The following is a 17,592-nucleotide window of genomic DNA, read 5'->3' as shown; positions in this document are numbered from 1 at the left end:
TTGTGGGGAACAAACCGGGGGGTCTGTGGGGGAAGAGACCCAAAGGAGATAGATGCCTTGGAGATCCGGATGTCCTTAAGATCCGGATGTCCTTAAGAAGTCAGTTCCCTTCAACCCTAACTCTTAAGGTGTGTGTGTCTTTATCTTTAGCTTGTGTACAGAGTACTCATTAGACATTTATCACTTCATAGGAAGATCCTTGCTTCATATTCATCAAACCAGCCCCGCCATGATCCCACAAAAACAGATCCCAACCACAGCATTCGTGGTTGAGAAACCAGGAGCTCCTTTTGTTCTTCAAGATGTTGTTCTTGATGAAGTCCGGGCAAATGAAGTCCTGGTGGAAATGAAATATACAGGCCTTTGCCACACAGTATGTATTATCCATTCCACAATGAACTTCTCCAAATAAATGAGACTAACAAAATACCCTCAGGATATCGTCGTCCAACAGGGCGCAATCCCTGTCGGTGATTATCCCGCCGTACTAGGTCACGAGGGTGCCGGAATCGTCCGCCGCGTCGGCAGTGGCGTGAAAGACAAGTCCCTTCAAGAAGGCGACCTTGTCTTCCTGAGCTTCAGCTCCTGCCACGAAGAGACATGCAGTCCCTGTAGCAAAGGGAGAAATGGATTCTGTGGTCAAATGACACCTATTAATTTCGCCGGTGCTCGAGGTCTCAGCGCTGCCGAGTCACCCATCTCTTTTCCAGGCGGAAAGGGCCCAATCCGTGGCCAGTTCTTCGGTCAGTCCTCTATGAGCAAGCTGGCTGTGGTTGACGAGCGGTCTGTTGTCAAATCTCCCTCGGGGTCTGGACTCACAGTCGAAGACATGGCGGTCCTTGCTCCTCTTGGCTGTGGATATCTCACCGGTGCTGGCACCGTATTCAATGTTCTCAAGCCCACACCGACAAGTCGCTTTGCTGTTCTTGGCATGGGCGCTGTTGGAGTGGCGGCTATGTTGGCTGCTCGGTCTCAGGGAGTCGAAACCATTGTCGCGGTTGATATTGTTGATGAGAAGCTCGAGATCGCGAAGTCTCTTGGTGCATCGCATACGTTGAACACGAAGAGTGTATCGGATCTTGCGCAGGGACTATTGGATATATTCCCGGATGGGGTTGACTGTATTCTCGATACAACGGGTGTAGTTCCTCTGCTCGAGGCTGCCGTTAAAGCTTTGGGTCATGAAGGTACCCTAGCTATTGTTGGTGTGGCTCGTGCTGGCTCATCTCTCAATATCGATCCTTTGGAACTCATGATGGCTTGCAAGCGTGTTGTTGGTGTTATTGAGGGCTGTGCGAATCCCGCTGTGGTGAGTCTTTCTTTTTGACAATCGCTCGAGTCGCGACTAACCTTTCGTCGCTGTTCAGATTGTTCCACAACTGATTGATCTATACAAGCAAGGGAAATTCCCGGTTGATAAACTTGCTAAAATCTATACCCCGGGCGACTTTGGGCAAGCCATGGCAGATTTACACTCTGGAAGTGTAAGTGCTACAACATCAATCTTTCAAAGAGACAGGCTGACAGATATACTGCAGGTTATCAAGCCCGTCATCAAATGGGCAGACCTGTGATATTATGATTTGAGTATGCATATCAAGGCGCGTTTCATTTGATTGCTGGGATTGTTTTCTGTTGACGGATTGTAGCAAGTCATTTTTCTGCTCACATAGCGGCAAGTGCATTCTGTAGTGGTTATAAATAGGAAAGTCCTCTGCATAGTTCATGCGTTTTGCCACTTTTCAATACATCTACGAGTAAATCTAAAGGGACTAACTAGGTACCAAAAAGACATGACAAGGCCGCATAAGCGGCCGACTATTCTTGTAAATAAACATTTGGAATATCTAAGTGTATATCATAAGCGTTATAGCCCAATATTACATGGTGCACATGTCTAGCTAGACTCAGAAGGCACAGAGAGATTCTGGTGAAGCTCCTTTCGCTGTACAGCACCAAAGCGAAGATTACCGACATCAAAGACCTAACCATCGGATTAGCTTGTGCGACTGGGAATTCCCAAAGGGTATGTTACTTACTGCATAGATGGCCTTCAGGAAGGTATCACCCAGGATATCCATGGTCATAGTGCCGCGACTTTGGATGCCTCCATAGACATAGCCAGACTTAGCCTCCGCAAATCCGAGATCTTCCTTCTGTACAGCAAATTGCTTATCACCAACAGCAAAAGAGATAACAGGCAACTTATCAGCCGATGTGTTGGATGGGAAGATCCATCCCTGGCTGCCATCGTCATACTCCGCTCCGGGAATAGCATCATAAATGGCCTGACAAGTTTCATCATCCACCAGCGCCAAAGTAGTCCCTGTATCAGCAATAGCCTTGTTCCCAGCCCGAGAAATGGCCTTTCCATTCACTGTCGCTGATGCAGAATCGAACAGCCAAAATCCCTGACTGTTATCGACAGGCGTGTAGGAGATCTCTGCCTCAGCGGCCTTCACGGTGTCCTGCTCAATATAACCAAAGGTATAGAACGACTCGCCCTTATCCGGCTCATCAGAGTCTCGCCATGACCCTAGTTTCGCCGTGAAGAGCTCAGCTGACTTCGGGATATCGGATTGCGAGATCATATTCTCCACAGGCGTGCTCACGGCCTCGGGCTTGACAGTATTGATATTACCGAATGCAAGTCCCAGCAGCCCATCACCAGCACCTTGTGCAAATTGATCGGACAATATATCAGCGATCTCAACAGCCTGGTCTTTGATCACTAGGCCGCCGATGTTGACATTATCGTTGCCGACCGTGCCAGAGGCAGAAGAACCATCGCCGTACTTAATCTGCCATGTCGAGCCATCTTTCTCTTTGAACGTGCTTGATTTGGTCGGATCAAAGACTGTATGATTCTTGTTGTCCGACAAAGTCTTAGACGGCAACTCCGTGGACCAGACCTAGACATTCTTAGCCACTGTCGCATCACACGGTGAAAAACAGAAAGAAATCTACTTACCCACAGATCCGCAGAACCAGTATCAAAGTCCAAACTAAGCGTCTGCGCAGGTGTACCAATACTAACTTCTGCAAGGTACATCGAGTCATTCTGGATATCGTGGGCACCCACTTGTCCAACCTGGTCGCTAACAGCATCCTTCTTCTGCAGCACCTGCTGCAACCGAGCACGGCCTCCGACGGGCTTATCAGTGAACTGTCGGCCAGTCTGTACCATTGTAGTGCCGAGGAAATACGGGCCGCCCTTAGTTGGGGTGAAGCGATACTTGCGCATGGCGTACAGGTACGACTTTGTGCCGGACTTCTGGTAGTGCGGGTTCGCGATAAGGCTGATTCTAGTCGCCATGGTGGGGGGATGTGGATTGTTTGGATTTGAGGGGTTTGAGGATGGATGACTAGGGCGTGGGGTTTTCCTAAGTACTTATGCTGGAATATAATATCATGCAATGAACTGGGAGGGGTGTTTGAAACAAGCGTCGTCATGGCGTTTAAATATTACGATGCCTAGCAGGCGGGCTAGTCATTTGCTAGTTTTATGGAGGCAAATTCCAGAAACCTGTATTCCGTCATTGCAGATGACTTAGGGTTAGTGTTGTTTCAGCGTGATGGCGGTGGTATCCGATCTGCATGGTTATCGCAGTGCACACCAGTGACACCACTAGGAAATAAATTGACCATCATGTAATAACTAATCGAATAAGTACTTCTAGTCACATAGATATCATGTATCAAAGTGTGATTTTATAGGAATTGTCCCTTTTATCCTATCTTATACGTTACAACTGATTATCCTAAAAAGCCACCTAAAAGGCCATCTGAAACAGTACCTTGACTATTAATCAAGTTGATATAAAAACTGAAGTATAGAATTACTCCGAAGGAGACATTAGTGGTGAATCCTAACTAAAGTCCCTGATGGTCGCTATGTATGCACTGCGATACACGGTGATGCGGACTCCGGTCAGGCGGGGGGATTTCGTGAATGTGCTGAGATTATACAGGGAATATACGATAAGCCTTTCGAAGTAAGACAAGTAAGTCTATTTCAATTACAAAAGTACATTAAAAGATCATTTGCGCCGATCCCGATAAAACCACCCCCAATACCCGAATCACCAATAACAACCTTAGCAAACTGGGAACGTACACGCCCCTCGTGGACCCTCAATCCACATGATTACCTCTTGCGACTCTTAGACTTGCTTGCAGCAGCACTGGGAGCTCGGGAGCTTGCGGCAGAGGCAGTCTTGCTACCACCCTTGGTGGCCTTGACTTGTTTGGTCGGCTGTAAAAAAAAAGGTTAGGATCAAAGTGACAGATGATCAATTAGACAAAACTTACAGCAGCTCCATTCTTAGCCTTCTTCTTGGCAGGGGGCGCTTCTTCCATCTCTTCCTCCTCATCACGATCACGACCGCGGCCTTTGCTCTCACTGGGTTCGAATTCCTTCGCCACGGTGTTCAGCAGAGTAGTGCAGCGGCGACCAATTTCCACGGGCGTGCGACTGAGCATGAAGAAATCGAATCGGAACAGAGGCGAGTCACGAATCTCTTCACGGATGTTTTCATACAAATTCTCGCCTTCGACTCCATACTTGTCCAACATGATCAACAAGAATCGGTCCTCATCCTCGGTATAAACCTTTTTGTTGGTGGTGGACACAGTGTAGTTGATCTTGAGCTGCTGAAGCGGCACACGGTACATCTCCAACTTCTTGCGGAGCATCTTCCGCTGGTGGTCTATCTTCCGCACCTTCTCCTCACCCTGATCGATGACTCGGAGGTACTTAGGATAATCCTGGATCTCGGTGTATCGGCGCCAGAAGACTTCGGCATATTCCTTAATCTCATTGGGTTCTTTGCTGTCCACCTCAGTAGCAATACCCTTGTAGTCGGTGCGACCGAACTTGGCAGATCCGTTGATAAATTGCTGGAAGTCACGTCGGTTCCAAGTTGCAAACCCTTCTTCTGACATACGAGCTTTCTCGGCTTGCTCCTCCTCAGTAAGAGGGACAGAGTTGTCAATCTCCTGTTGTTCAAGGTCACGCTCAGCCTCTCGCTCACTGAGCTCCTCCTCCGGACCTTCAGGCAATTGAGCCTTGTAACCAATTTCCTTGTGGAAGTAGGCAGTCTCCTTCTCTTGGAGCTCGTGGAGACCAGGAGGGAAGAATTGCCAGTCGTGGACAGTGATTTGTTTAGGAGCACGTGGGACCTTGGGCTTTGTATCGGCGGTTCGGCCTCCAGTGGCCAACGCTTGGCGGTAGTATTTGTCGATGGAATAAAATTGCTCTTTGCGCTCACGCTTGGCTGGGTTAATCCAACTGATACCAATATCCTTCTTCCGCTCGGTGAAATCTTTGCCGTTCCATTCATACGCACTCTCAGAGGAGAACTTCTGCAAGTCGTCAATGCCAAGGGTCTCGTACTTCTTGCTGAGCTCTGCAGTTCGTTCTTCGCCTTTACGCAGGATAGTCTCGATATCTTCATCTTCGGCTACTTCTTGTTCATCCCCACCCTTGGTGTTGAAGACGTTGGCAGCGCCGTGCTGAATCATACCAAGGAGGTCATCCTTCGAAGATGCCTTGCCGGCCTGTTGTCCGGCACGACCTTGTTGAATGACAAGCTGATCCAAACGCAGTTTCTGAGCTGCTCGCTCCAGAACCTTCTCTTCAATGGCGTTCTCTGTGATAAACCGGAAAACTTTAACCTGCTTGGTCTGACCGATGCGGTGAGCTCGGTCCATGGCTTGCAAATCAGCTTGCGGGTTCCAATCACTGTCGAAGAGGACGACGATATCAGCTGAGGTCAAGTTGATACCCAGACCACCAGCTCTGGTGGTGAGAAGGAAGACGAATTTGTCGGATCCGGGTTTGTTGTAGTCATCAATGGCAGCAATGCGGTCCTCGTGTGCCGTGGTACCATCGATACGGCAGTAGTTGTAGTCTCGGAAACAACAGTAATCTTCCAAGATATCCAGTACACGACTCATCTGAGAGAAGATGAGCACACGACTACCATCCGCTTGCATGCGCTTCAGAAGTTTGTCCAGAATGGCCATCTTTCCGGAGTTGAAAACAAGATGTTCGTCGGTGGTATAAGGAGGGCCTGGTTCAGCTCCTTCGAACAGGTAAGGATGATTGCAACACTTCCGCAGTTGCATGACGATGTTCAACAGGCGGGTCTTGGACTCGCGCTTCCCAGCGGCACCGTTGACGGCGTCAATATCTTTCTCCAGAATTTTTTGGTACCACCTCCGTTGCATTTCAGACATTGGGACATAGAGATTTAGTTCCTTCTTCGGCAGCAAACTCTTCTCGACATCACTCTTCACACGTCGGAGCAAGAAAGGGCGGAGAACACGGTGGAGTTGCTGTACCACGGTGTCTTGGTCGGAATCCTGGTTTGAGAACCACTGGTCAAATGCCTCGGAATCGCCGAAGACATCTGGGAGAAGGAAGTTGAGCAAGGCCCACAGTTCATGCAGATTGTTTTGTAGCGGAGTACCGGTAATTAGCAACCGATTGCGGGAGTTGAAAAGACGGATGATCTGCGACAACGATGATTCTTCGTTTTTGATGCGATGGGCCTCGTCGATGATAATGTATTCCCAGGCAAACTTCTTCAGGTGCGACTTCTCGCGGAGGATCATTTCATAACTGGTGATGCAGACATCGAACTCCTCCTCGACTAAGCGCTCATTGATCAACTGTTGTCGTTCTTCTTTGTTACCTTGGAGCACCAGGACATCGATATCGGGGGTCCACTTTGCGAACTCTCGCTTCCAGTTGTCCAGGGTTGACTTCGGCACGACGACCAAATGAGGGCCGTTAATATCACGGATGTAACGCAGATATCCCAGGAACGAAATCGTCTGTAGGGTCTTGCCGAGACCCATCTCATCGGCCAAGATACCGGAGATACCGTTCTCGTGTAGCGAAACGAGCCAGTTCAAGCCTGCAACCTGGTAATCACGTAGCTCACCGTGGATGAATGCTGGCGACTCTCGGAATACGGTGGTGCTATCACCGCCCTGCTTCTCATCCTGTAGCAGCTCTGCGTCTTCTTCTTGCTCGGTTCTGCGGCGCCGCTCACTACCAGCGCCCCCAGTGCGCTTGGAGCCCTTGCGGGCTTTTTCCTCTGTCTCCGCATTTTGTCGGTCGATTTCCGCCATAATCCCTTTGATTTCAGGGTTTGGATTCGTTTCGATGAAGTGGCGAAACAGGTCAGTGAGACCCAGAAGGTATCGGAATCGGCGAATTGAATCATCCTCCTACAAAACACCATGTATGAGCAAAGGGGTTATCAGCAATCTTATCTTATGACCCATACCTTCGTATTATCGAGGCGGCCGTGCTTCTTGCCTAGGATGCTTTTTCTAAGGTGGTTGGCCTCAGATCTGCGCCTACGTCCATCGGCCGCGGCGTCGCCCGCAACGCTGCTTGCAGTGGTGTTGGGATTTGTGTCAGAATCCTATTCAAATAATTAGCAAAGTTCCCTCTCTAACAGCGTCGTAGACCAAGAGCATCGTTACCGTATAATCTGGGGTGTTTTGGCGGCTCTAGATTGCAAAAGAAAATTAGCATGAGCTTGGAATTTGGAACTAAAAAAGCAAGATATATATGGGCAATCATGCAGCGGTCTGTTCTAGACAAGCGAATAGGAACAATGTTACATACCGTCATTTGCGCGTCGGCACTATCCACGGGCACCAAAGGGACCGTGTCGTCATTTGTATCAGTCATGGGAGTATCAGCCTGCGAGACCGGATCAGAAGCGAGGGCAGGAGCCATGTTTTATCTTTGGTGAATAGAGTGGAGGTGCGTTCGCTGTTTAAACACGTCTTTGAGCGTGCAACAAAGAATATCGGAAGCTCGCGACTAATCGGATCGCGTAGTGCAGAAAGAACCAACTGCGGTCAGAGTGGTGAAGAAATGAGGGGGATTGTGTGAATATAGTCCAGGGTAGATTCAAAAGTTGGAGCAACTCATCAATGGTGATCCCATAGATTGAATGCTACTGAACAATTGTAGACCAGGATTATTGAAGGTATCCAAAGCGCGTCCATGGCAAATGAAGATACCGCCTTTCGGTAGGGCCTGCGATACGGAATATTGTTGTTCCGTCGGAAAGTGGGCTTCTCGTTACCGGGCCAGGGCGGTCATCTGCAACAACCTTGAAAACGAAAGTTCCTCCGTTGACACATCTGAGTGCCGCTTATTGTTGCACAGCTGGGTGAACAACTACCTTGATATATCTGATTATAGCTATATTGGCTCTTGCCTTATATCTACTCACAGTCACTCTCATTTCCACTTCTCTCTTGCACCGCTTCCAAGCTCTTCGCTATCGCCATTTGTCCACTGAGGAACGACGCACGGCGTAAGAGGTTGTCAATACAAACACTTTCGTCCTCAAACCCACTGCCCAACAGGGCCTTGACATTCTTCCCTGCCATGGACTCCATGAGGTCCCTCAACACCTCTCTTCCGAGCTCGACACCCCGCCCGCAACCTCCGGAGCAACTCCTCCAGCAATTCAAGGCGGCAGCTCTGTCCGTCACAAACCTGTACAAGAATGCAGTATGTGAACAAGCCCAGGCAAGGTCGTCAGGATATCAGGATGCGATAGAGGATCTGCTCCATTTCCTTGACCGTGAGAACCTCGGTCTCGGAGACGGGGAGGGGTGGAAGGTTCGACAATGGGCAACCGAAAAATGTGACGGAACTGGGTCACAAAGCAGCGATGAAGACGCCGAGGCCGACAAGCGTGACCGAAGTGCTACTCCGGCTACTGTCCGTAAAGAAAAACCTACACCCGAAACCATTGCTCGTCAGCCCCCCACTTCAGCGCCCGCACCCACATCCAAGCCAGAGTCGACCACTCCTCCTCCTCCTCCCACACAACTCCACGAAACGCCTTCTTTCGCCACACCTGCCGTCTTCACCTTCTCCGCTGGTCCTACATACCCTCAGTGTCAAGAGCTCGACATGGATGTGCAGTCGTCGGACAACTCATCTGCGACTATGCAGGACGGCGCTCCTGTGAGCGTCTCAGTGATGCCTCGCAACAGTCGACCACACCACCGTCACAACAACCACCCACGATCAAATGCGCGCCCTTCGCCACGGGAGTCACCCGCCAGTCTTGGTTCCAAGAGGAAATTCACTTTCCCAGATTTCTTCGATCTGTCAGGACTTAACAACGGACGGGATGCACCAGGAGGTGGGAAACGAGGCCGCTTTACCTAGGGCTTGACCCAGATAAAGTATTATATGATGACGAAGTGACGACCATTCCCTTCTGATTGTCACACAGTGGCTGGTTGAGATTTCGGGTATGAAGGTGCTTTTCGGGTGCATAACAAGGAAGGGACATTTTGCATATGGTTATCTTTTTTTTTTTTGTTCTTCTCTTCCTTGGGTTTCTTTGTTGCCTCCTTGTCTCTTTTTCTTATTATTTTTTTCCCTTCCCCTTGTGATATAGCATATAGACGGATATGCCTGGTGGTGATACCCGATACCCGGAGTGGCAATTATCATTGGCTTGCAACTAAATAACAATCAATATCTTACAAAGCTTCCAACCTGCACTTCTCTTCACTATCAAACATCTAGCCTGGTCGGTCCCGGCCTTCATCTCATCCCATACGCTTTAGTATGGGGTTGGTGTACAATACTCAATTAAACGCCCGCCACAACCCCATTCCCACTAATGTCGCAGAGATCGAGGCAATCCCCAACTTGCGCGAGCCCATCTTGTATTTTGTGGGGCCTTGCATGATAGCCTTCTCTTGTTTCCGGAGATTGGCCATTCCAGTGTAGTAGCTGTAGACTCCAAGGCCCATAAAAGCAGCAGATCCTGGTACAGGATGTCAGTACAAAATGTCGGTAATACCAGCCCGGATCACAGGCTAAAAATAAAACATACCAGTCACTCTGCAGGACAAACAGTCGTCGTACTTGTCCTCGGCCAGAGCCTGCTTGGGGTCTTTCGGCTGGGTATCCATGGCGCGCTTATCAGAGGTGAAGAATGTGTAGAGTGAATTAAACATTGTTCGGAGTAAGAACAAGAACCAAACGTGCACTGTATCACTAGAGCCCGGTTACTATGAGTTGATGCCTGTTGACTCCAAAAAGTTATCGGAAGGCGGGAATCGGCGGCAAAACACGGGAGCTATGCAATCTACGCGGACAGACAGAAGTAACCTCATCATCAGACAACAGTCATCATGAGCGGCGAGATTGATGCCGTTTACATATATGACGAGCAAAAGTGGGATATTCCGCATCGGTTTGCAAGACCATACTAACCCGTCCTCGCCAGTGCCCCCCTCGTCGAACATGTATATCGATCCCGCCCGCCTTCGGCCTCCGCCATCCTGCCCCTCTACCTTGCCCATGCCGAACCGCGCCCTTCCTTACTGTATATTCCTAGCGCTTCACCGCCGGTGACGGTATTCTCGACAGTAGAGTCAAATCTGTTGTTTCTTGCAATAAGCGAAGTCGACACGGAGCCGCTTCTAGCACTGGAGTTCCTCCATCGCGTGATCGATGTACTAGAGGAGTTTGTTGGAGCGCCGCTGCTCACAACTAAGATTCAGGCCAATTACGATGTTGTCGCGCAGCTTCTTAACGAAATGTGTGATGGGGGAACAGTATGCAATACCGAACCCAATGCATTGCAGGAGGTTGTTGAGGTTCCCGGGTGGATGGGGAAGCTGTTAGGTGGAATCGGAGTACCCGGGTGAGCAGCTCTTGACTTGACAGATGATATTATTTGGCATTAATGTGTTCGCGTGGGGTTTAGTACATCTACGCCAATGCTAGGATCTACCAATCCTCTCAAGCAATCCCTCGCCGCCGCCAGTGCATCACAAGGACCCGCCATTCCTTGGCGACGGCCCGGTGTACGGCATACCTCTAATGAGCTATATGTCGACATCATTGAATCTCTTTCTGTTACTATGGCTCCTTCGGGACGACTGCTGTCTGCATTGGTATCTGGCACGATTGCATTTACTGCAAAGATATCGGGAGTCCCGGACCTACTACTATCGTTATCAGCGCCGGGTGGTCAGCATGTCCTTGGTCGCAAGATTGAACTACCAGTTTTCCATCCTTGTGTTCGACTGGCTCGATGGAAGGAACGGCCGGGGGAGCTCAGCTTTATACCTCCCGATGGGCGGTTTATTTTGGCTGGATATGAAGTGGATCTTCTTCCCATAGATCCTGACCAGGAGGAGCCACCAAGCCATATGGAAAAGCTATTCCTACCTGCTATTGTCGATATCCGCAAATCACTTGGGTCATCTGGTTCCGAGTTTGAGGTTCGACTGACTTTGAACACAAATTTCCCGGGTCAAAGCTCATCCTCGCGACCTGGAGTTCCCCGAAGCGGATCCGGCACATCAACGCCGTCATTCCTAGGTGGGGGCGGAAGTGGAAGCTCCGGACCAGCACTTGAAGAGGTTGTTGTTAGCGTACCGATCTCAAAGTCCGTCCGCCATATCACGGACATGCAGGCCAGCCGTGGTGACGCTCAATTCACCCCCTCAAGCGGGCTCCTCGAGTGGCGGATCCCCACTGGCAAAGATGCCGGATCATTGACCGGAACAGCCACACTGCGTTGCAGTGTCTCAGGCTATCCATCCGCCGATGATGACTTTGATGATAGCGTCGAGGATGCCGACGAAGACGCCAATGCCAATCTCCTGCAAGGCTACTACGAGGCACCCACATCTTACAACGACGCATCCGCCAGTACATCCAAGAAAACCCGATCCTCCGACCCATCCAAGCGCAAAAAGAAGAAGAAGAAGTCAACAAAGAAGTCCTCCCGCTCCGCCGCTTTACACCCAGAAGACGTGGAAGAAGACCCCGTTGCGGCTACCAGCCCATCCCCAAATCCCTCCATACCTCACACCCCCACACCCCCTCTCCAATCACAATCCCAGTATAACGCCCACCTCCCTGCATTCTTCGCCCCATCATCTACATCCCGTCCCACGCGCAGAGCCAAAGCCCAGGTCAATGCAAGCCTGATGCCCAACTCGGCGTCGGTATCCTTCTCCGTGCGGGGCTGGCTTCCCTCTGGTATCAAAGTGGACAGTCTCAACATCGACCAGCGTCGCAGTCGCGGCTTAGGCGAGAGCGTTAAACCATACAAGGGTGTCAAGTACCTGTGTGTGAGTAATCGCGGCGTGGAACGGCGCTGTTAAAGCCCAATGTACTTGACTTAGTTTCCTTTTTTTCCGGTCAGATGAACCGAGGTATTTGTCTGGTTTAGATAGCGCATTCGATAATCACTGCATTTGACAGCATGAATGATGATATGAATGTTGGATCTGTCTATAATCTTCAACCAGGGGTTTGTTTACATTGATGTAATACCGTAGACTAGAGGGTTTTGTACCAAAACTACATATGTACATACCTTCCCTTGTATTATGGGAGCTCTAAGACTCCAATACCATGCGATGATGTCTAGATAAACTACATACTCGCCTACATGGTAATACATATCCAAGGTAACAAAAAGACTCGAATCAATTCCAAAAATACATGGCTCATATATTCAAAACAAAACCATCATCCAAGATAAAAGCAACCAAATCCAAAAAAGTACTAGTACTTACCTAAATAGTACATTATTTTACTATAGAAAGATCCCGAAGTCATATGCTAATCCAAGCCGAAACCCAAGTTCTCTTCCAAGACAAGGAGTGATCAGCACCAAAGCAGTAGATCCTAAGCGGGGTATCCAAATTCAGGGGCGAGTGTTGACGTTCACAATTTCGAGGATCGGCGTTCAAGGACCTGCAGAACGACGTAGGCAACTATTATGGGTTAGACTGTGGTTTCCAAAAGCTTTGATAGGGTATGATCTGCAGATTGAAATGATTGAAACAGATGTGAAGACGCATTAGAATGTAAAGGGGACGACAAAAAAGGAAAAGAGGAAAGCATTCATTAAGATTCACAGATTATGAGCTTATCTTTTCTTGATTCCGGGGTATGAGACAAGGTGAAAGGAAATGGTAAAGATAGACATCCTCGGAGGGGAAACAGAATTAAGCCAGTACATGAGGTTGGGGGTATATAGGATAGGCAGGGATTATGCGTCTTAGTCTGAAGCATATAAGCAGCCACAGGCAGGGGTTGGTGCAGGGATCTCGGAGCTTAGTTCTCCTCTTCATCTGAAGGAGAAAAGTCTCCAAGACCAAACTAAACCCACCCAGACAGATTTATGCAAGACATGGGAAATATTCACAGAAATGGCAGGGGGAAAAGTTAAAGAAATTAGAAGGATCACTTACTAGCAGCAATAGCAGCAGCTCTGCCGGCTCCAGCCTTCGCACTACCTCCACCCAAAGTGAAGATGTAGCGCAGCCAGCCGAGACTCAGCTTGTTGCCGTCGCGGTCAAAGTCGGGGTGCAGAGCGCTAGCGGCATTGAACTTGCTGATCTTTCCGGCGTACGGTGGGTACCGGATAGCCAGGAGGGACTCCAGCCAGCTTGGGGTGGAGGTGATGGTGCGGCGGTGCACCCAGACGTCAAAGCTGGAGCGGCCGCGGTAAGAACCGTAGCCACTCTCGCCGACACCGCCAAAGGGCAGGGTTGGGATGTGCAGCGCGGCGTCGTTGCAGGAAACGCCGCCGGAGCGGGTGGAGGACACAACTAGGAGAGAGGGTTAGAATAGCTGTCTTTACTAGGTATCAGATGCAAAACAGAAAAGAAGGGAGAAACTTACTCTTGTTAACATCAGCCTTGTTACCGAAGGGGTAGAGACCCAGCGGCGTGCTCTGGACACCATTGGCCAGGCTGATGGCCTCGTCGAGGTTCTCCACAGGCAATATGGGGATGAAGGGACCGAAGCTCTCCTGTGAGCACAGGGAGTCATCAACCGAGTCAACCTGGACAACGGTGGGCTCGATGAACAGCTCCTTCTCATCCATGGTGCCACCCATAAGGATCTGGCCCTTAGTATTATCAAGCATGGACTTGAGACGAGCGAAGGCAGTCTCATTGACGATACGCGCGTAATCAGGCGAGCCCTTAGCACCCTCGGGGTAGAACTCCTTGTACGCATTCTTGAATTCTTGGACGACCTCCGGAACGAGCGACTTGTCGACCAGCAGGTAGTTCTGCGAGGTGCAGAGCTGGCCGGCGTTCAGGAGCTTACCCCAGAGCATGCGGCGGGCGACGAGACGCGGGTCCGCGCTCTTGGACACGATGGCTGGGTTCATACCGCCCAGCTCGAGCACGACGGGGGTCAGATTCTGTGCAGCGGCCTTGGCGATGATGCGTCCGACGTTGGCACCGCCTGTGAAGAAGATCTTGTCCCACCGTTCCGCAAGCAGGGCCTGTGTCTCGGGGATACCGCCCTGGATGATTGTGTAGCACGAGGGGTCGAGACTGGCCTCAATGATCTTTTGCATGACGGCGGCGCTGCGAGGGGCATTTTCGCTAGGCTTGATCACCACTGTGTTTCCGGCGGCGATGGCACCGATGGCGGGGCCGAGAGTCAACTGGAAGGGGAAGTTGAAGGCACTGGAGTAGAAAGAGCTTGTTAGTCTTTGGGGTGGTTCCCATGCGCATCGCGAGGGAAGGGGGAGACGTACCCAATGACCAGCACAGTACCCAGAGGATCCTTTCTAATCTTAGGGCTCATGAACTTGAAGGCGAGATCAATATCGGAGGCCTTCTCATCCTCGGCCCATTTGTGCAGGTTACGCGTCGTGAAGACAATGTCGTTCAGGAGCCATCCGCTCTCTCCGAGGTTGGTCTCGAACCGAGGCTTGTTCAGGTCCTGGGCGCAGGCCTCCATAATATCCTCCTCATTATCTTTGATGCTGGGAAAGTGTTAATTGATTGGCCAGAAAGACAGGAGAACTCAGTACTCACGCCCAGTACAGCTTCCGCAGCTGGACGAGGCGGAACTCCAGGTCGCGGGTCTTGTGCTCATTAAACGCCTTGCGGACCGTGGAGATGCGCGCGGGAATCTCCTCAAGCGAAGTCGCTCTAAATTCGGGTAGTGCAACCATGATGAAGGTCAATTAAGATAAATTAAGATAAATGGTCAAAAAAGAGAGAAAGAGAAAAAAGTGAGAGGTTGTCTCCGGGTATATAAGTTGGATGTGGACAGTCCCCGCTCCAGAAGAGGATCTACAACATACGCCATTCCTCAACAATTACCTTGGCAAATTCGACCTAGTTATCCATAGCTTGCTTCATGTCAACCCCTATTTGTTTTCTGAGGCCCACATGCTCCGAGCTCTCGGCTTATGCTAGTTTAGGTCTTTACGCCGGTGATAGGATTTTTTTCTTCTTTTTTTTCTCTATGTTTTAAGGATTGAATTCAAGTAATATCGACCTTTATGTGGTTGTATGTATACCAATGATATCTTCAAGATATCCAACCGCGGCTTCACACGAACTACCCCGCTCAATATGATCGGCGCATGCAACACAAGGAAGTTCTAGACAAATCAAAAAAAAGTGGAGACAATATTATTATGTAGGTAGCTGTACGGAGGTAACTCGGCTTTGATATATAACTAGCTAACCCTACCTACATAAAAACACACATAAAAAAGAACACCGAATCACTGAATTGGGGCATCATTATCATAAAGAGCATGGATAAGTCATAATCCACTTAAAATCAATACAGTACTGTACTGTGGATTGTTGTGGTTCACCATAGTATGGCATGCCTCATGCGCCGAGTTTCACGCTCAAAGCAGCTAGGGCGCTTGATAGAGGTCTTTTCCCATGGCTGGATTGCTTGCTGGCGTTTTTGATTTGGCAACATCGATTCTAGCGGAGCTCGTCTGTCTTGGAACTGCGCCCGCTCAAAATCAATGTACATTACCCGGCCACTGTCCTCATTCCAGATCATATTTCCGGGGATTGGATCATTGTGGAGCACGCCTAATCCGTGAATAGCATGTAGCGAGGTCTCGGCTTGTTGAATTAACCAATTTTGATCAATTTCGTGTCGCTTAGCCAGCGTCCTGCCCGCATACCCCATCAACATCAAATGCACAATCTCCGCGATGCCGTTATAAGAGAATGGTTGACGGAGAGCTAGGCCACCCAGTATAATTGGCACGTGCACCCCCTGTATTGGACGAAGGCGGGAATACACGCACTCCTCATGTTGGGCGTGTTCGACAAAGTCGATAGGCGCACCTTTGCGAACGAAAGTATACCCATGAGACAACAAAGTCACTTTGAAAAGGGCACCGCGGGTGCCATGGATATGCAAGGACTCGCATCCTATATCCAAGTCAGGTCGCGGGTCATGTCGGGAAAGTTGCCGATCCAAGAGACGAATGGGTGCCGCCTGACTGGTTGAATGTCGACCAACTCCATGATCCAGCACATTGGGGCATTTTTGATCCAATATTCCGCTCGTGACTAAGCCTAAGAGGCGCCGTTGCGTACAATACTGGTGGGACTTGCCCTTTGAGTAAGATCCATCTCGTGGCATTGTTACGGCTGATGATGGCGACAAGGCTGAAGAATCGGTGAAGCGGGAACCCTGTGGGGATTTTAATACTGAAGAGGGCACATCCAGTACCAATATTTCGCCCCAAAGGTTGTCATATATCATTTCCCATGTGTCCAGTTTGCTCGCTGCCCATTTTTGCCACTGGATACCTCGCTGCGGCGTTTGCAAAGCACGGAGGGTAAAGGCCAACACCTGGCCGAGTGCTGTCAAGTGTAATCTATTATCGTCACTTGGGTTACCGGTCCATCCAGTTGTATCACCAACGTTTTCTCTCGGCACCGATAGATAATAGTATGAAGTGGAAGGATCGTCGTGTGGAACACGAAGAAATATAAATACGTCGCCGGTACACACGTATCCGTACTCCATCCCGCCATTGATCATGTAGGGAAATGCCTGTGTGATGACTGCAGCCACAACGCGTTGGCAAGTATCTTCTGGCTTCTCAACTTCTTGATAACGGACCACCTGGTCCAGCTCTATTTCCCGAAGCCCCGCCTTTATATGAGCAGGCGTGAGCTTATGTGGCGCTTTGTATTCGACAATGAAGGCCGGAACCTTTCCTCGGTTAGCTAGCTTCAGGATGTTTATAGAGAATAACACCTCATTCTTCTCCAAGGTTCTAAGTTCCCTCCTATTTTATCATGATTCCATTGATGTACAGCCTTGGAAGACAGCCTTTGAGCTCGACGAGCCACCTGGTAGACGGCTGCTTAGGTATAGAATGGCACAGCAACTTCACTTCATAACAGAGGATAGGCTGGGAGCGTTGCTTGCATTCTCTATCGTTACTATAGTCAATATATCTGATAGACGCATCATCTATTCTAACATGTTGTAATTTTAACGAGACCGTATAATGCTTCACACTTCCTTCCCAAGCAGAGTGCTTGGACTTATGTTCTTTTCAGCCCAACTCTCCGGATGTCCAATTACAGATTGCGAACATAGCATTATACAGTGTGTTTCTACAGGCCTCCATCTATAAATTCACCAGAATACCTCCGAAATAATCACATTTATTCAAGTTAAGAATCAAGTATGCAATTTCCAAAATGCAAAATAAATCGGCCCACCATCCAACAGGAGAGCGAGACCGACAGGGAATC

At 49.6% G+C, this 17,592-nt stretch overlaps 8 protein-coding genes across 8 annotated transcripts; 3 read left to right on the top strand and 5 right to left on the bottom strand.

Moving 5' to 3' along the window:
• Positions 1-229: 229 nt before the first annotated feature.
• Positions 230-1,574, top strand: N7455_012382 (NAD(P)-dependent alcohol dehydrogenase; the record flags this gene model as incomplete). Its single annotated transcript, XM_040952577.1, has 4 exons — positions 230-373; positions 437-1,309; positions 1,368-1,484; positions 1,539-1,574. The coding sequence occupies 4 exons, from the start codon at positions 230-232 to the stop codon at positions 1,572-1,574; spliced, it is 1,170 nt and encodes a 389-aa protein (XP_040816857.1).
• A 323-nt stretch (positions 1,575-1,897) lies between these two features.
• On the bottom strand, positions 1,898-3,316 carry N7455_012381 (pepsin-like aspartic protease; the record flags this gene model as incomplete). Its single annotated transcript, XM_040952753.2, has 3 exons — positions 1,898-1,984; positions 2,040-2,912; positions 2,972-3,316. The coding sequence occupies 3 exons, from the start codon at positions 3,314-3,316 to the stop codon at positions 1,898-1,900; spliced, it is 1,305 nt and encodes a 434-aa protein (XP_040816789.2).
• An 831-nt stretch (positions 3,317-4,147) lies between these two features.
• N7455_012380 (uncharacterized protein) lies at positions 4,148-7,759 on the bottom strand (the record flags this gene model as incomplete). Its single annotated transcript, XM_065606877.1, has 4 exons — positions 4,148-4,255; positions 4,312-7,239; positions 7,299-7,439; positions 7,646-7,759. 4 exons carry the CDS (start codon positions 7,757-7,759, stop codon positions 4,148-4,150), a joined length of 3,291 nt encoding a protein of 1,096 aa, XP_065460043.1.
• A 663-nt stretch (positions 7,760-8,422) lies between these two features.
• Positions 8,423-9,217, top strand: N7455_012379 (uncharacterized protein; the record flags this gene model as incomplete). Its single annotated transcript, XM_040952567.2, has 1 exon — positions 8,423-9,217. The coding sequence occupies one exon, from the start codon at positions 8,423-8,425 to the stop codon at positions 9,215-9,217; it is 795 nt and encodes a 264-aa protein (XP_040816752.2).
• Positions 9,218-9,645: 428 nt separating this feature from the next.
• On the bottom strand, positions 9,646-10,020 carry N7455_012378 (uncharacterized protein; the record flags this gene model as incomplete). The annotated part of the gene is made up of 2 exons (XM_040952709.2): positions 9,646-9,827; positions 9,897-10,020. 2 exons carry the CDS (start codon positions 10,018-10,020, stop codon positions 9,646-9,648), a joined length of 306 nt encoding a protein of 101 aa, XP_040816997.2.
• A 177-nt stretch (positions 10,021-10,197) lies between these two features.
• Positions 10,198-12,186, top strand: N7455_012377 (putative AP-3 adaptor complex subunit mu; the record flags this gene model as incomplete). Its single annotated transcript, XM_040952759.2, has 3 exons — positions 10,198-10,241; positions 10,293-10,712; positions 10,776-12,186. 3 exons carry the CDS (start codon positions 10,198-10,200, stop codon positions 12,184-12,186), a joined length of 1,875 nt encoding a protein of 624 aa, XP_040816824.2.
• A 568-nt stretch (positions 12,187-12,754) lies between these two features.
• N7455_012376 (hexadecenal dehydrogenase) lies at positions 12,755-15,011 on the bottom strand (the record flags this gene model as incomplete). Its single annotated transcript, XM_040952509.2, has 5 exons — positions 12,755-12,804; positions 13,285-13,644; positions 13,718-14,517; positions 14,589-14,819; positions 14,872-15,011. The coding sequence occupies 5 exons, from the start codon at positions 15,009-15,011 to the stop codon at positions 12,755-12,757; spliced, it is 1,581 nt and encodes a 526-aa protein (XP_040816996.2).
• A 653-nt stretch (positions 15,012-15,664) lies between these two features.
• N7455_012375 (uncharacterized protein) lies at positions 15,665-16,867 on the bottom strand (the record flags this gene model as incomplete). The annotated part of the gene is made up of 1 exon (XM_040952844.2): positions 15,665-16,867. The coding sequence occupies one exon, from the start codon at positions 16,865-16,867 to the stop codon at positions 15,665-15,667; it is 1,203 nt and encodes a 400-aa protein (XP_040816746.2).
• Positions 16,868-17,592: the final 725 nt, after the last annotated feature.

The sequence above is a fragment of the Penicillium solitum genome (genome assembly GCF_028829755.1).
Source record: "Penicillium solitum strain IBT 25940 chromosome Unknown utg000009l_segment0_segment0, whole genome shotgun sequence".
In the NCBI taxonomy this organism is placed as follows: domain Eukaryota; kingdom Fungi; phylum Ascomycota; class Eurotiomycetes; order Eurotiales; family Aspergillaceae; genus Penicillium; species Penicillium solitum.
Note: the sequence above shows the minus strand (reverse complement) of the source record. Positions and strands in the feature narration are given on the sequence as shown.